General features: G+C 43.2%; 1 protein-coding gene across 1 annotated transcript in view; it reads left to right on the top strand.

The window, feature by feature from the left end:
• IL17REL (interleukin 17 receptor E like) overlaps positions 1–18,439 on the top strand; it is a 129,274-nt gene that overhangs the window by 31,465 nt on the left and 79,370 nt on the right. Inside the window, exons 2-3 of the mRNA XM_030216484.1 lie at positions 8,912–8,939; positions 15,237–15,386. Of these exons, the coding sequence (XP_030072344.1) occupies positions 8,912–8,939; positions 15,237–15,386 (178 nt within the window). The remainder of the gene's footprint in view (positions 1–8,911; positions 8,940–15,236; positions 15,387–18,439) is intronic.

The following is an 18,439-nucleotide window of genomic DNA, read 5'->3' as shown; positions in this document are numbered from 1 at the left end:
TGAAGCCACACAGTGAAACACTATAAAAGAGAAAACAGTATTAAAAAGGACATGTAAAACCACTGCAAAAACAGCTAAAAACTGAATTAAAAAAGAATGAAAGAAACGGATTTTATTTATGATTCATTTGTATCCCACATTTTCCCACTCATGCAGGCACAATGTGGATTACAGAAAATTAAGAACATTACAATAAAGGAAATATTGCAAAGGGATATAAATGCAGGCATGAAAACCCAGTTAGAAATGTAAACCGGACAAAGAAAAAATTATTATTGTACACCTGGTTAAAGATGCAGGTGGTTTTCCCGTTGAAACACTGGCCCGTGTCGGGTCTTCAGCTTGAACTCTTTCAACTTGAACTCTCTCTGCCTGAGAATCATGTCTCCCTCTACCCTGCTTTGTTCCTCTTTGAATACTGTAGAGGGCATCTTAATATTCCCCTGTGGACCTAACATTGGGTGCCATTTACTGAATCTGGCCCATTGTGGCTAAAGCAATGAGAGGAGGGTTTTTAAAATCTAATAAATCAGTTCATGAGCATAGAAAAAGGAATAAAAGAAAGGAGAATAAGGTGATACCAACCTGAAGAAGGTTCTGCCTTCCACAACTTGTCAAAAAAAAATGTAAGGCAAAACCTTTTTCTTCAGGTGGCTATCAGCTTATTCTCCTTTCTTTTATTTTGTTTCATTTCTATGCATTACCTTTAAAGTGGACTAACCAGGGCTTTTTTTGAGGGGGTACTTGGGTGTACTGAATACTGGCACCTATTCCATTGTTTGCTAAAATTGACCCACGGTCCCCAAGTTTTAATGAAAGAGCTCAGATTCTACACACAGATTCTGCCTTGTCATAGATTCTGCGACTGGTTGCAGGGGTCCTGGCTATTGTGGGGTGGGTCCCTCAGTGATCATCCCACCCCTGAAGGGTGGCCTGGCATTTGAGTACTGGTACATTTTTCACTAGAAAAAAGTGCTTTTGACTCCAGATTGTAAGCTCTTTTGAGCAGGGACTGTCTCTTTGTGTCAGGTGTTCAGCGCTGCGTGCGTCTGGTAGCGCTATACAAATGCTAATAATAATAATAATCACTGCTCACTTGCCTGTACCTTTTATCCTCACCTCTTTAATTCCCTTACCTCTTAATTGTTCTGTCTGTTTGTCTGTCTTATTTAGATTGTGAGCTCTTTGAGCAGGGACTGTCTTTACGTGTATGGTGTACAGCGCTGCAAATGCCTTCTAGCGCTATAGAAGTGTTAAGTAGTAGTAGTAGTAGTATAAAAAAACACACCGGGACTAACACTTCAGCAGGCGTCCTACTTTATTCATGAGCACAGGCATAGTTTACCTGCTTAGGGGCCCTTTTACTAAGCTGTGTAAGCATCCAAGTGCACCCAATGCACGCCAAAATGGAGTTACCGCCCGGCTACCGTGTGGCTCTTGCAGTAATTTCATTTTCGGTGCACATCTGATACGTGTGTCCGAAAAAATGTTTATTGGATATGTTTATTGGATATGTGCCAAGTGGCATTTGACATGCATAGGCCATTACTGCCCAGTTACCGTGTGAGATTTTACCGCTAGGTCAATGGCACGTGGCAATTTTCATTTTGCCGCACGTGGGGGTTGGTGGGGTGGGTGGGGGGGACGATAGGAAGAAGAGGGCCCCACATGCCCTCCCAAACTACACCTATGTTCATGAGCCCCCTTGCCCTTACCACATGCTTTCTAAAAGTTCACTGTAGGTCAGTTGGCAATGCAGGGCAATAAATTGTAAGTTAGGTGCAATGACTTACTAAGGCTGATGTTACAAGGTGTACCATAGTTAATTGCTGTCTTTGTTAAAAGTCCTGAATGCGCTTGTCTCAATAGCAGTACTGGATTGCAATTAATAAGTACCTTCCTTGTCCAGGGACCTTTTGAATACCAGCATGTTCTTCACTTGGCAATCACAGTTTATTCATACACTCATTCCCCCAGCACTTATATATACTTGAGTTTAGACTGCATTTTAAGACATGGAAAGAAATGGAAAGCACCTAATTATTTCCATCACATAAAAAAAACGGCTGCTTGGATTAGGGTCACTGCTTCAACTGAAATGCTGCTTATCTTAATTATTTTGTTTTTAATGTGATAACAACACCAGTGTGTTTTCCAAAGGGGAAGAAATATTACAGTTCCTGTATTGGTCTCTCATTAGCTCCAGGGCAAACATTTCCCGAAACTTAGTTTAAACACAACAGATAGGAAGAGAGAAAGAGAGAGAGAGAGAGAAAAAAAAATTAGAATTTTAGTTCCCCTTGGCAAAATGTTTGTTTTTTATTGTAGTGATAGGAGTAGTTTCTGTATCTGGGGCAAACATTCAGAATTACATCCCTCTTTCTGTCGCCACCAACGTAACAGTGGTAGTTCTTCTGGCATAGCATTTTCTGCTTTGTTGGCAGAAGCACAACTCTCTCTGCCCCCCCCCCCTTGACCTTCTTCCTCTCTGTCTCCCACTCAGAACTTAACTGACCTATAGTTGTGACCTGTGCAATTTGCCTATTGGTGCCTCCCACCACCTGCTTCACCACTGGAGTGGAGGAGTAGCCTAGTGGTTAGTGCAGTGGGCTTTGATCCTGGGGAACTGGGTTCAATTCCCACCCCAGCTCCTTGTGATTCTGAGCAAGTCACTTAACCTTCTGTTGCTCCAGGTACAAATAAGTATACTACATAAACCACTTTAAATGTAGTTGCAAAAAAACTACAGAAAGGTAGTATATCAAGCAGTGGCGTAGCCATGGGTGGGCCAGGGCCCACCCACTTAGAGTTCAGGCCCACCCAATAGTAGCACACATTTAGTGGTAGCTAGTGGGGATCTCAAGCTCCACCAGCTGAAAACATCCCTCTAATGGTAACAAAAACGCTACTTTCCATGATACTGGCACCTGTACATGCTCAGTTTTCAGCGCATGCCTGCTGTAGAATGCCAAGGTGGAAAGAAGCATTTTCCTGCCAGCTGAGATATATTTTTGGTGGTGGTGGTGGGGAGGGGAGAGAACACTTGGTGCCCACCCACTTCTTGCCTAGGCCCACCCAAAATCTGTTGTCTGGCTACGCCCCTGATATCAAGTCCCATTTCCTTCTTCCATTTCCCACTGCAAGATGGTAGGCTTGGACATAGGAGCCATCTTTTCAAAATTTCCTTCCCACTCCTGATCCTGCTCAGCATCCCTCACGCCTCTCTTTCCCCCCGCTCCCTTGGCTGATCCAGGACTCTGGCTTTTCATGGAGCAATGGCCCTTCACATCTAAGTGCCATTAGCAGGAGGAAGCTTATATTCAGCCAGAGAGGTTGATTAATGCCTCCCCCCTTTTTTTTTTTTAACGAGTTTTCAGTTTACAGCTAGGTGGTATTCCTTTCTCAGTCCACATCTGTGGAACAGGCTACCCATCAAGATTAGGCAGGGGGTGATCGTATTGACTTTCAGGAAAAAGGTAAAAACTTTCATTGCAATATGCTCCTAAATTGGCCTCTTTGAAATTACTAAGGTTGAGTGCTTACTTAAAATTTCACTAAACTCTTAAATTTTTGAGCATAAAAAGTGATTACCAATAGGGGTGGATTTAGGGCATACAATGAGGCAAGCAATGAAGCTATTAAGTAGTAAATTTAAAACAAGTCAGAGAAAATATTTCTTCACTTAATGTGTAATTAATCTCTGGAATTCGTTGTCAGAGAATGTAGTAAAAGCAGTTAGCAGGGTTTAAAAAAGGTTTGGCTAACTTCCTAAAAGAAAAGTGTATAAGCCATTATTAAGATGGACTTGGGAAAATCCATTGCTTATTTCTAGGATAAACAGCATAAAATATATTGTACTGTTTTTGGATCTTGCCAGGTACTTGTAACCCAGATTGGCCAATGTTGGAAACAGGCTACTGGGCTTGATGAACCTTTGGTCTGTCCCAGTATGGCAACACTTATATTCTTATGTTCTTATAAAAAGAAGTTAGGAGCTTAGCACTGATTTTCAGCTCTAGGTTCATAAATTAAGCTCATAATTCTTAGCATATGAATGGTAATCCTAAATTTATAAACATAAGTTTTAATCTCCCAAATTGAGATCAATTGTCAGCTGAAACCTTAGGGGTAAATATTCAGCCCACGGCACTCAGCGGTTTTTTTTTTTTAAATGGTGACAGCTGTGGGCAACATTTGCCCCAGATATTCAATGCCGGGGCCATGTCCGGGCAACTGGCACTGAATATCTGGGGCTAAATGTAAGTGTGCTGGCCGCCAGAGTTTATGTGGTTGCAGCAGCAATTTTTTCCCAAGCAGCTGCAAGGGGCAGGAGTCAGGAGGCTTTGCTCCTGCCCCCATTCACCCTACTAGATCACCAGGATGCTACGGTAGGCTGGGGGGGGGGGGGGACGCTGCATGGTGGTGGGCTGGGGAGAGGGGAAAATGAAGGAGGTGAGTTTTGCAGGGGGCTGGGATTGGGCTCTCTCAGGGCTTCATAAAGCCTTTAAATAGTTATGTGGGTCTCGGCCAATATTTAGTGCTGGGCAAATAGATCTGCAGCCAGTACTCAAAGTACAATTGGACCATAGATCTACACCAAGGCATTATGGCTCCAATGCTCAAAAGTAAACACAGGTGCTAGAGACCACTAGCACCATACTAGCGCCCGCATTTATGTTCAGAGGGGTCTAGTGAGGGAAACAACGCGCAAGCCAGGCACTAGCACAGATAGCATGCAAATATAGTCAAGCTCATGTAAATGAGGCCATTTCATATTCCACCCCAATGCTCAGAAAAGAGCACCCAAACAAAACTGCCTTACTGTTGCAAAAAATAGCACAGGTCGAAGCAGGCATTAGGGTGTTGGAAGAGGGGATTTCTCATAGTTGTCACGCTTCTCTCATGATTCCTTCTGCAAAATCTGCTGGCTTTGATTGCTTTTGGAAGCAGAAGGAAGCCCATGGAAGCCCTGAAGCACTGGCTGTGAGAAACAGCAGACCCAAATGAAAGTACACATTGGCGTCTGTTTCCTGTATCTAAATTTAAAGCATCCTTGCTAAAAAAAAAAATTAAAATGCTCAGTGAAAGCACACAATTGCCATGTTTCCTGCGTCTAAATATAAGTACATAAGTAATGCCATACTGGGAAAAGACCAAGGGTCCATCGAGCCCAGCATCCTGTCCACGACAGCGGCCAATCCAGGCCAAGGGCACCTGGCAAGCTTCCCAAACGTAAAAACATTCTATACATGTTATTCCTGGAATTTTGGATTTTCCAAGTCCGTTTAGTAGCGGTTTATGGACTTGTCCTTTAGGAAACCGTCCAACCCCTTTTTAAACTCTGCTAAGCTAACCGCCTTCACCACTTTCTCCGGCAACGAATTCCAGAGTTTAATTACACATTGAGTGAAGAAACATTTTCTCCGATTTGTTTTAAATGTACTACTATGTAGTTTCATCGCATGCCCCCTAGTCCTAGTATTTTTGGAAAGCGTGAACAGAAGCTTCACATCCACCTGTTCCACTCCACTCATTATTTTATATACCTCTATCATGTCTCCCCTCAGCCGTCTCTTCTCCAAGCTGTATAGCCCTAGCCTCCTTAGTCTTTCTTCATAGGGAAGTCGTCCCATCCCCGCTATCATTTTAGTCGCCCTTCGCTGCACATTTTCCAATTCTACTATATCTTTCTTGAGATGCGGCGACCAGAATTGAACACAATACTCAAGGTGCGGTCGCACCATGGAGCGATACAACGGCATTATAACATCCTCACACCTGTTTTTCATACCTTTCCTAATAATACCCAACATTCTATTCGCTTTCTTAGCCGCAGCAGCACACTGAGCAGAAGGTTTCAGTGTGTTATCGACGACGACACCCAGATCCCTTTCTTGGTCCGTAACTCCTAACGTGGAACCTTGCATGACGTAGCTATAATTCGGGTTCTTTTTCCCCACATGCATCACCTTGCACTTGCTCACATTAAACATCATCTGCCATTTAGCCGCCCAGTCTCCCAGTCTTGTAAGGTCCTCTTGTAATTTTTCACAATCCTGTCGTGATTTAACGACTTTGAATAACTTTGTGTCATCAGCAAATTTAATTACCTCGCTAGTTACTCCCATCTCTAAATCATTTATAAATATATTAAAAAACAGCGGTCCTAGCACGGACCCTTGAGGAACCCCACTAACTACCCTTCTCCATTGTGAATACTGCCCATTTAACCCCACTCTCTGTTTCCTATCCTTCAACCAGTTTTTAATCCACAATAGGACATTTCCTCCTATCCCATGACCCTCCAATTTCCTCTGTAGCCTTTCATGAGGTACCTTGTCAAACGCCTTTTGAAAATCCAGATACACAATATCAACCGACTCCCCTTTGTCCACATGTTTGTTCACTCCTTCAAAGAATTGAAGTAAATTGGTCAGGCAAGATTTCCCCACACAAAAGCCATGCTGACTTGGTCTCAGTAATCCATGTCCTCGGATGTGCTCTGTAATTTTGTTTTTAATAATAGTCTCTACCATTTTCCCAGGCACCGACGTCAGACTCACCGGTCTATAATTTCACGGATCTCCCCTGGAGCCTTTTTTAAAAATGGGCGTTACATTGGCCACCCTCCAATCTTCCGGTACCACGCTCGATTTTAAGGATAAGTTGCATATCACTAGCAGTAGCTCCGCAAGCTCGTTTTTCAGTTCTATCAGTACTCTAGGATGAATACCATCCGGTCCAGGAGATTTGCTACTCTTCAGTTTGCCGAACTGTCCCATTACGTCCTCCAGGTTTACCGTGAAGTCAGTAAGTTTTTCCGACTCGTCCGCTTGAAATACCATTTCCGACACCGGTATCCCACCCAAATCTTCCTCGGTGAAGACCGAAGCAAAGAATTCATTCAGTCTCTCCGCTACATCTTTGTCTTCCTTGATCGCCCCTTTTACCCCTCGGTCATCCAGCGGCCCAACCGATTCTTTTGCCGGCTTCCTGCTTTTAATATACCGAAAAAAATTTTACTATGTTTTTTTGCCTCTAATGCTATCTTTTTTTCATACTCCCTCTTGGCCTTCTTAATCTGCGCCTTGCATTTGCTTTGACACTCCTTATGCTGTTTCTTGTTATTTTCAGACGGTTCCTTCTTCCATTATCTGAAGGCGTTTCTTTTAGCCCTAATAGCTTCCTTCACCTCACTTTTCAACCAGGCCGGGTGTCTTTTGGACTTCCGTCTTTCTTTTCTAATTTGCGGAATATGTATGGCCTGGGCCTCCAGGATGGTATTTTTGAACAGCGTCCACGCCTGTTGTACAGTTTTTACTCTCTCAGTTGCCCCCCCTAAGTTTTCTTTTTACCGTTCTTCTCATTTTATCATAGTCTCCTTTTTTAAAGTTAAACGCTAATGTATTTGACTTTCTGTGTACAGTTACTTCAAGGTCGATGTCAAAACTGATCATATTATGGTCACTGTTATCAAGCGGCCCCAGTACCATAACGTCCCTCACCAGATCATGCGCTCCACTAAGGACCAAGTCTAGAATTTTTCCTTCTCTCGTCGGCTCCTGCACCAGTTGCTCCATAAAGCTGTCCTTGATTTCATCAAGGAATTGTATCTCTGTAGCGTGTCCCGATGTTACATTTACCCAGTCTATATTTGGATAATTGAAGTCACCCATTATTATCACATTGCCCATTTTGTTCGTGTCTCTGATTTCTTTTATCATTTCTGTGTCTACCTGCTCATCCTGGCGAGGCGGACGGTAGTAAACTCCTATCACCATTTTCTTCCCTTTTATACATGGAATTTCAACCCACAGTGATTCAAAGATGTGATTTGTGTCCTGCTGAATTTGTAATCTATCTGAGTTAAGGCTCTCGTTAATATACAATGCTACCCCTCCACCAGTCCGGTCCACCCTATCATTACGATATACTTTGTACCCCGGTATGACAGTGTCCCACTGGTTATCCTCCTTCCACCAGGTCTCAGTAATGCCTATTATATCCAAGCATCCAAGCTAAATTTTTTAAAAAAGTGCTTATATTTAGGCCGCAGAAAACAGACCTCAATGTGTGCTTCACATTCGGGTTTTACCAAGGGCATGCGCACAGGATGCAAGTTTACCACGGAACTCTTCTGCGCATGCGCCAGCACAATCCTTCCACCCTAAAGCACAATCTTCCTGCCAAACTCCTTAATACTCAGTGCTATGAGTGCGCCTACATTTGCATCTCATTAGTATTGAACATTAGGTTGTTGTTCTTCTGCGCTGCTCTGGCGGTATTTTTACGGCGCTATTTGGAACAGCGTCAGAATTTTGAGTGCTGGAGTGCTACTCTCCGTTTCATTTTCCATTCCTTTCTGAATAATTCTTAACATTCTATTTGAATTTTGATTGCTGTCGCTCAACTGAACTGAGGATTTCAACACATTGTCTACATTGACTCCAAGATCGTTTTCCTGGGTGGCTCTTCCTCATTTGTGCTCTGAATATTTTTTTCTTTTCAGGTCATTAAATAATTTCTGTTCTTGCTAATTGTCTCTCAGATACCTGCCTTCGTAGCAGATGCTGCTCAGTTTTCCTTCCTCTGTGTACCTACCAGAGGTTCAAAAATGGGTGAGTTGAACAACTGGAGGCCAAATTCACGAATCTGACATTTTTCTGAGAAAAGCAAGACAACATTTTCGAAACGAAGCAAGACAAATCTTTATTCAGTTCTTCTGATCATCTGCAGTGTGGGTGCAGAAGATGCCCAAACTGCTATATCGACTGAATATCTCTTGAATCTATATGGCAAAATCGATCTGGAACATAGTTAGATGGGGGCACCTCTAATGTCAAAATAACCACCAAAATGAGGCCTACTGTGCAGTGTTCTTGACATTAATTTCTTCTGTTTTGCTTTCTAGGGTTTTCATTGCAAATTGAAAGCGAACTGTAAGTATTAATCCTATACACTTTAAAAATTTTTCTTGATATTGCAATTATTACTTAATGAAAATAAACCCTGTAATCCACTACATAGAAACAATCCAATATATAAACAAATAAAAAAATCTCCTAATGAAAACAAGCTCATCCATAATAATCTATTTCATTTTATTTCTTCTGTGATCTCCTACGTACTTATTTGATTTAAATACGTCAAAGCAGACTGGTAAACCCTTGAGCTTATAGATATGCAATTGTGAAAATTGCTTTAGAAATAGTTTCTGAGGAGTTAAAATATCAAAAACCAATTTGTATGACTTTATGCCTACACTGCGCTATCTATACAATACAAAAGCAGAATCAAGTGGCAGAATAGCATATTGTTGCACTGCAGAAACTTCTGAAAGAAGCTGAACGGCAGCATCAACACTAAGTCCAGCACCAGCTCCTATGGCATTGCCAAACCATCTTAAATTTTCATACCAGCAATAGATCAGGTTAATTTTCCAGTTAAACGTCAACCCATGCAGTAGTAAAGAGTGAACTTGATTTATAGCTTTCTGCCCTTTCACTGAGATGATTGGGATGCAGCTTAAACCAGAATATAGAACACCATTATGAGAAGACTCAGAACTCTTGAACTAAAATCTTCTTTAATGCAGTAATCAAACAAAAATAACTTACAATTCAGATTGCTGGACAAGAGTTTTTGCCTTGCAAACTGGGAGTCTGTTCTCTACCAGCTCTCTCTCTCTGTCATGCAAAAGAGAAGCTGGTAGTAATTCAACAACACGCTGAGAGTAATACTGTTTATACTTTTACACTGGTAAAACCTTGATAGCATCGCAGTAGCTTGAAGGGGGTCACAGCAAAATACAGCATAGGCAGTTTCAGTTCACAGAGGAGATATGCTGCAGACTAACTCTTACAAACCCAATGGAAAAAGAAAGGGGGGAGGGGAACTTGCCCAACAAGCTGACGGCTTCTTTTACAAAGCTGTGCTAGCGATTCCCGTGTGGCAAATGAAAGGAAGCCCATAGGAATTGAATGGGCTTCCTCTCATTTGCCGCACTGAGAATCGGTAGCACAGCTTTGTAAAAGAAGCCCTTAGTGTACAAGGCTAGCCAATAGAAATAATTCCATAAGACACAGGGAACTGGACATGAGCTCTGAAAGAGCCTATTACAGAGAACTACAGGATTACAGGGATTTGTAGTCTTATTATATACTAGTAAAAAAGGCCCGTTTCTGCCTGTCATGAAACGGGCGCTAGCGGGCACGGGACTCCATTCCCCTCTCCTTACGCTAGTATCCCTGGTGGTGTAGAGGTACCTGTTCGCTCGGGGCAGGAAAGAAAGAGCCCCCTCTTTCCTGCCCTTAGCACTGGGCGGGGCTACAGATCATGTAAGGGAGCGATTCCCTTACATGGTCTGTAGCCCCACCCAGCGCATCCCAGGATGCAATGGGCGGGGCTGGGCGCCGCCATTTTAGGCGTCGACTGACTAGAAGAGGAGGGAGGCAGGCAGGCTGCGTCCCTCCTCCAACAAAAGGTAGGGGGGTCGGGAAGGGGGGTTCACCACACCACACCACACCACGGACCACCAGGGAATCTAAGTAGAATGCTGGGGGGGAGGAGTTGGGGTGTGGGCGATCCTTTGGCCGGAGGCGGCCAATCAACGATTTGTGGGGGTTTGGGGGCTGGAGACCCACCGATCCTCCTGCCCCCCCCCGTCGCTGGGTGGGAGGGTAGGACAGCGTTTTTCGGGAGGTGGCCACTTGGATTTCTGTGGGTTCAGGGGGTGGGGGTGCTGGAGACCCACCGGATCTCCAGCCCTCCGTGAACATGGGGGGAGGGGGGGATCGTGGGGGGGGGGGGACCGGAGGTCCACCGGACCTCCAGCCCCCACCCCTCATCGCTGGGTGGGAGGGTGGGAGATGGTTTGCCTGGCGGCGGCAGCGGCCTCGTTGTTCAGGCCTCGGCAGGCTGTTTGACAGGTTTGGGCTTTTGACAGCCCAGACCTGTCAAACAAGTGCGGGAGGATTGTGCACTAAAACATGATAATCAAAGATAATAGCGCTGCTTAGATTTGCATGCATTATCTTTGATCATTGATGCAGAAAAGCCCTGCGCTGTCCCGGCGCTTGGCGCTATTTTTAGGGCGCTGTTTGAAACAGAGCGGGGCTTTTGATCATCTGGGCCTAAGTGTTGTGCTAAAAAATTCTTTGTTAATAACTGCCCTTCCTCCTTCTCCCCAACAAAGAGAATGAGTAGATTTATCCAGTCCTCAGGAAAGAGAAACACTACTGGATGCCCTCACCTAGCAGGAAACCTGAATTGTTCTTGGGCTGGAGTCACCAAAAAGAAAGGGGGAGGGGCAAATTTTGCTACTAGGGAGAGGCTCCTTTTATTCATTTGCTTTTCAGGCTATGATGTAGTACAATTGGTACTCGTGGGGTTTCGTTAAAAAAGATGTTGCCCCTCCTAGCCAGCATTATCATTACCGAGAAATTCTGTTCCTCCCATAAAGAGTTAACGTCCCCTCCTTCTCCTCTCCGTCTCCCCTTCTTCTCTCCCAGTGCAGGAGAATAATTGTCTACATCAAGCTTTCCCACAGAGGAAAGGCTTAACCAGGCTGTTTCCTCAGATGGATTCTGGCTATCTAGCTGTATGTTAGGTAAATGATTACTCGCCTCCCCAATCCCCTGTGCAGTCCATACAGGCTGTTAACTGGCCCTTTTCCAAAAGTTAGATAAGGTCTAACAGCAATTGTAAGAAGGACGACTCCATCAAGCAACACTTCCATCTGTCTGCTTTTAAACATGTGCACACCTCTCTCCCCACCACCACCACCTTCTGAGATGTGGGCTGCCCCAGGTGGTACCTGTGAGGGAGGACATTTCTTCAGGAAATGTGTTCTGTCTTCCCTCACAAGTACTGTTTGAGGCAGCCCACATTTCCCTTCTGCCCAAGGACCCCTGACTGCAGCAGCGAACAGGCACGGTCCCTGCTTCCTACGAGTACTGGAGGTCAGTGCATGGGAGAGAGGGGAGAATTAGAAGACTTTTTTTGTGCTCAAAACTACAGAACCACCCCAATTTCTACAAGAATGGGACCACAGATGCAGAACAGTGCTAGACAAAATAGCACCGCTCCAAACGAGAACCTCACACAGGAACAACTCAATCCCATGGTTTAACGAAGAACTGAAAGAACTAAAAACACAGGTTAGAAGACTAGAAATGGCATGGAGCAAAAAAAAAAAAGATGATCACACACTCAAAGAGTGGAAACAGGTACAAAGAAAATACAAAATCAGACATACCAAAAGAATGCATTACAAAACTATAATAGGACCAAACTACAAGGACACGCACAAACTCTTCTGACTTGTAAACAACCTCCTAAACACCTCACGGGTCACCTCGAATAGCACAGACACCCCATTGGCCACCAACTTAGCGAAATATTTCAATGAAAAAATTACAAAGCTCCGACGTATGATACCAAGCAATACCATCGAGTATACAAGCTTCCTTGAATGCTTAGACCCAAATCCTGGGGAATACCCAGCCGATCGATCATGGACCAATTTTGACCTGATTTCAAGAAATGAACTCACACACTGGCTTAGTAAATAAGCCAAATCTCAATGCAAACTTGAAATTTGCCCTACTAGCCTAATAAGATCTGCACCCAAACAATTCAAACAAGACCTCATGAACCAAGTAAATTATAGACTCATAAATGGACTCTTCCCCACGGAAAATGGAAACATCCTATTCACTCCACTGCATAAAGATGCCAAGAAAAGCACTATGGACTTAACCAATTACCGACCAGTCGCTTCTATCCCACTCACAACAAAATTGATGGAAAGCATAGTGACAAAACAACTCACAGAATACCTGACCAAACACTCAATTCTACACGAGTCTCAATCAGGATTTCGATCAAATCATAGTACTGAAACTGTACTAGTGTCGGCAATGAACACATTCAAAAAAACGATCGCAACCGTCAAGAACATACTCATACTGCAATTCGACATGTCCAGTGCCTTCGACATGGTGGATCATGAAATACTATTACACCTACTAGAGTACTTCGGAATCGGAGGCCCAGTTCTCAAATGGTTTGAAGGATTCCTCACCACCAGATTCTACCAAGTAACAACGAACACGGACAGATCGCCACCTTGGAGACCAGAATGCGGAGTTCCTCAAGGATCCCCCCGTCTCCAACTATCTTCAACCTAATGATGATACCATTAGCCAAACTCCTAGCCAATCAAAACCTTAACCCTTACATATATGCCGATGACGTTACGATCCATATCTCGTTCAAAAGTGACTTAAACGAAATAACAAACGAGATCAACCAGAGTTTCCAGACCATGCACTCTTGGGCGGACTCATTCAAGCTAAAACTCAACGCAGAAAAAACTCAGTGTCTAGTTCTCACCTCCCAATACAATACAAACAATTACCCCACAATAACCACACCCTACTGCACACTTCCTATCTCAGATAATCTGAAAATCCTTGGAGTCACTATTGATCGAAACCTCACTCTCGACACCCACGCGAAGAACACGATGAAAAAAATGTTCCAATCGATGTGGAAACTCAAAAGAATAAAACCTTTTTTCCCAAGAAACATTTTCCGCACCCTAGTACAGTCATTGGTATTAAGCCACTTGGACTACTGTAACGCTCTATACGCAGGCTGCAAAGAACAGACCATCAAAAAACTCCAAACAGCCCAGAACACCGCAGCCAGACTCATCTTTGGAACACCTAAATACGAAAGTGCGAAACCCCTCAGAAAAAAACTACATTGGCTCCCGCTCAAGGAACGAATTGAGTTCAAGATCTGCACAACTGTACACAAAATCGTTCACGCAGATGCCCCACTCTATATGCTAAACTTAGTGGACTTACCGCCCAGGAAAGCCAAAAGATCGGCCCGCAAATTCCTCAACCTGAACTTTCCCAGCTGTAAAGGAATGAAGTACAAACAGGCGTATGCTACCACCTTTGAGTACAAAAGTACACAGTTTTGGAACGCACTACCCATGGCCCTAAAAACCATGACCAATCTAACCAGCTTTCGCAAAGCTTTGAAAACGCATCTCTTCAACAGAGCCTACAAAAGTCACCCTCAATGAAACAAATCATTCCTTAAACCACCAAAGTACACCATAACACCTCTTTCACAACCTTACCTAACACCTTCTACCTAAATTCCTCTTTCACCTCAGCTTATGATCGATCAACTGTTTTCTTAGATCATGTAATGACTTTCTCATTTCCATACTCTGTAAGCCACATTGAGCCTGCAAAAAGGTGGGATAATGTGGGGTACAAATACAATAAATAAATAAGTAAAATAAATAAATAAATAAATAAATAAATATCATGCTCTTCCATACATATAAACAATAAAATAATGCAAACTTATAGGAAAAACAATTGTCTATATAGAGTGACTTAGCTTCTCATTTAATCCAGCTGCAAAATTCCCGACGGTGACCCGTTTCGCCCTCCGGCTTTTTCAAGGGAGATAATAGAAGCGTTTTGTCTTCTTCCTCAAAACATAATTGCAGTACCTGAGGAAGAAGACAAAGTGCTTCTATTATCTCTCTTGAAAAAGCCAGAGGGCGGTACGGGTCACCGTCGGGAATTTTGCAGCTGGATTAAATGAGAAGCTAAGTTACTCTATATATACAATTTTTGCTTTTTTCCTGTAAGTTTGCATTATTTCATTATTTATATGTATGGAAGAGCACAATATGATTTTTTTGAGCACAAAAAAGAACAAAAGTATATTTTAGGAGGTCTTTGGCCAATGATGATATAATGGCCCGTTGAGTGCTGAAAGTACGTCAGTGACAAGTTCACTTGAGCACCTGGACCTTTTGAGGTCTTTTCCTCCTTTTGTTTTTAAGAGAATCTATGAGCAACGTATATTGTATTCTACAGTTTTTTGGTAGAAGTGAATCTTTTTAAATGGCTATGCCCTAACGGTAACAGTGCACGGCCATAAATAAAACATGGGCTTAGCATGTGGGAAAGACCCTCAAAAGCAGCGCTAAGCCCACTTGTTGTGCATCTTCGTAAAAGGGGGCCCCTGCTGCTCTAACCATTACGGCACTCTTCCATCTGCCCTTAAATAAATATTGCTGTTTGCACTTGTTTTCATTTCAGCCATATTTGCTTGGCATAGTAGAATAATTCATAATAGATACCTTAGTGACGTTGTTGTCCCGAATTTGGGAATTTTTTTTCTTTTGTCGTTTGCAGATGAGTTTTTCAACCAGTTCTGCCAGGACCCTCCTGCCTCTTTGTCTCGCTCTGTGTTGGAAAGTATGAAAATCTCGACAGTCATGAAGTGTGCAAAAAAAAAGCAATGCTCGCTACATCTTAGTGTAAAAGGAACTGTGAACTTTGATGGTATGTTAAAAATATTTTAAAACATAGAAGAATCTGCAGCGGCAATATTCTTTCTAGTTTTGGGGCCGTTTATAGAATAGCATGTTACGGGATCTGCGCCCAACTTTTAGGTGCGAGGATTTACACCGACTGAACCCAGGTGTAAATCTTGGTGCGCAAATCAGGCATGGATCCCCTCAATTCTAGAATACTGTGCACATCTTTATTGAATGCCCCTGTCCCACCTATACCCCTCCCATGGCCACGCCCCCTTTTCAGCTCCATGCTCAAAAATTTACACACGCATCTTTATAGAATAGTGCATAGCAAGATGTGCATGTAAATTCAAATTGTTGCCAATAACGCCAATAATTGATTGTTAGCACCCGATTATTGGTGCTAATAGGCTCGTTATGCAATTAAGCAATTTAAAATGCTATATATAGAATTTGATCAAACAAAGTTATATTCTAGGTATATTCTCAATAATTGGTTGCAATTTGTATATCATACATTATCTTCAACAACCGTTGTATTTAATTATCAATCTTTATTAAATATTTAATTCAAATTATAATGATGTTATCCATATTTTAAAACCTTTTCACACAAACCATCATTCACACCTCACTCTTACTCCCATTCGCACTAAACAGAATAACTACACCTATATTGACAATACTGAAAATCAAATACAATTCTAATTTTCATGTTCCTCAAAAGTCATCACCAAAAACTACAATTCAGTAGTCACTCTTTTAAAGCCACAGTCCGTTTTCCAAAAGAGTTAGTAATTCAATTTTCAAGTTATTATCCACAATTCTTCTTATAAATCAGAAGTTCTATCTGTTCATATATTCCGATTAATCCTCAGTGTATGATAACTTTAGCATAATGTTCATGCTCTGTAGCTGCTATAGACTTCTTCCAAAGTCATTTTCAAAATTTACTGCGACACCAGGCTATAGCTCTAGGAGTTAATCCACTTCCAAGTGATAATCCTCATTCATCTGTTGTTCATCTGGTGGTTGGGAGGCGGGACTAGTGCTGGGCAGACTTATACGGTCTGTGCCGGGGCTGGTGGTTGGGCGGCAGGGATAGTGCTGGGCAGACTTATACGGTCTGTGCCAGAGCTGGTGGTGGGAGGCGGGACTGGTAGTTGGGAAGCGAGGATAGTGCTGGGCAGACTTATACAGTCTGTGCCAGAGCTGGTGGTGGGAGGCGGGGTTGGTGGTTGAGAGGCGGGGATAGGGCTGGCCAGACTTATACGGTCTGTGCCCTGAAGAGGACAGTACAAATAAAAAAGTAGCACATATGAATTTATCTTCTTGGGCAGACTGGATGGACCCTGCAGGTCTTTTTCTGCCGTCATCATCTACTATCTTATTATTTACTCCCATACATCAGATCAATACTGACTCAAGGACCACATGATAATCTCATCACTTCAATTAGTAGCCAGTAACTTGGTACCGTTTTTTTCTGTTGCAGTGATATATTCATCTCAACATCAAGACCCTACACGCACGTGTTTTGCTCCATGGGTTAAAAGGTTTTAAAATATGGATAACATCATTATAATTTAAATTAAATATTTAATAAAGATTGATAATTAAATAGAACAGTTGTTGAAGATAATGTATGATATATAGAATTTGGGGATAACTTGTAGAATGCAATAATTTTATATGTGCATCGCTGGCATTTAGGCACAGACACATTGCTGGCATTTAGGTATAGACACACCAGCTCTATGGCTGGCATAAGTGCTTGCATCTAAGCACATCCATACATATATACCCAGTTACACTGGTATTTTATAGAGAAAAGTAGGCACCTGTTTCCTTTGTAGAATAGGTATAGAAAAAGTCCACCAGAGTGGAGGAACACTGAAATCCCATGAAGGACGCAAAGCAACAAAAACAGTGGGAAGTGGACCAGGTTCTCTGGGGACAAATCAAAGAAACTTCAAATTCTTAATGATACAAGTTTTATTGATAGAAGACTCAACACAGCACTGTGTTTCGGCCAAAGGCTTGCCTCAGGAGTCTTTCTATAGTAATTGGAGAGTGAAACCATCCAATTGGCTGGGGAAAGTACCTATAATGTCAACTGTGGGGGGGGGGGGGGGTGAGAAACAAGCAGACAGCCAATCAGATAGTGGAAAGCCTGAGGGAAAGCAAGTAAGCTGTAGGAGGAAGCTGGAGCCAGAATCAGAGCACTGCAGGGCATTGTTGCCAGATGGGCGGTGGGCGGCTTTCTGCGACCCGCTGCGGGAAATTTCGACTGCTGCGGGTCTCGGTCTTTTGGGCGGCTTCGCTTTCGGTTGGGTGGGTTTTTTTCCTTCTCCGGCTGCGGTTTTCACCCCGCGGGGGGCGTGTTTAATGACATAGGGGGAGGAGCTGTTGACATAGGGGGTGGAGCTGTTAACATAGGGGGTGGAGCTGATGATGGCAGAGGTGGGGTGGTGACGGCGGAGGCGGGTTGATGACAGTGGGGGCGGGGCTGTGCGGTTTTGGGCAGCTTTACAACTGGTTTGGGGTGGGAAAAATTATTTAAATCTGGCAACCCTGCTGCAGGGGAAAGGAGAGAGTACAAAAGCGGGATTCCAGAGCATGCGGAAAACATGGACACTTACCAAGAGACTGTTCTGTGCATGTGCTTGGCGTTTCCCCTGCCGAGCTGCTTGCTAAATTTACGTGAATCTCATTTGCTTGTGATTTTCTTTGAGCATTGCTCGCTATTTCAAAATTGGTAACTTCAACCTTGGATCTAAATGGACATGGTGCTCAAGGTGGTGTACAGTAAGGGGCGCTAGGGGTGTATAGCAAGCGGTAAGCCCATATTGAGCATTGACCCCTTATGCAATACAATAAAATTAATTGTGGAGCAAAATATCTAAAAAAAATGAGGCAGAAACAATTCTAAGCATAAATGCCAACTTTTCAACATGATTTCAGGTGCTAAGCACAGTGAGGGTAACATTCTGCTGGTGGCGGTCAGTGCTTTTGTAAACACTGACCGTGGTTGGCTAAAATAGCCCTGGATATGCAGTGCTGGGTCATAGGCGGGCA

Source organism: Microcaecilia unicolor, chromosome 10 (genome assembly GCF_901765095.1).
Source record: "Microcaecilia unicolor chromosome 10, aMicUni1.1, whole genome shotgun sequence".
Lineage (NCBI taxonomy): Eukaryota > Metazoa > Chordata > Amphibia > Gymnophiona > Siphonopidae > Microcaecilia > Microcaecilia unicolor.
Note: the sequence above shows the minus strand (reverse complement) of the source record. Positions and strands in the feature narration are given on the sequence as shown.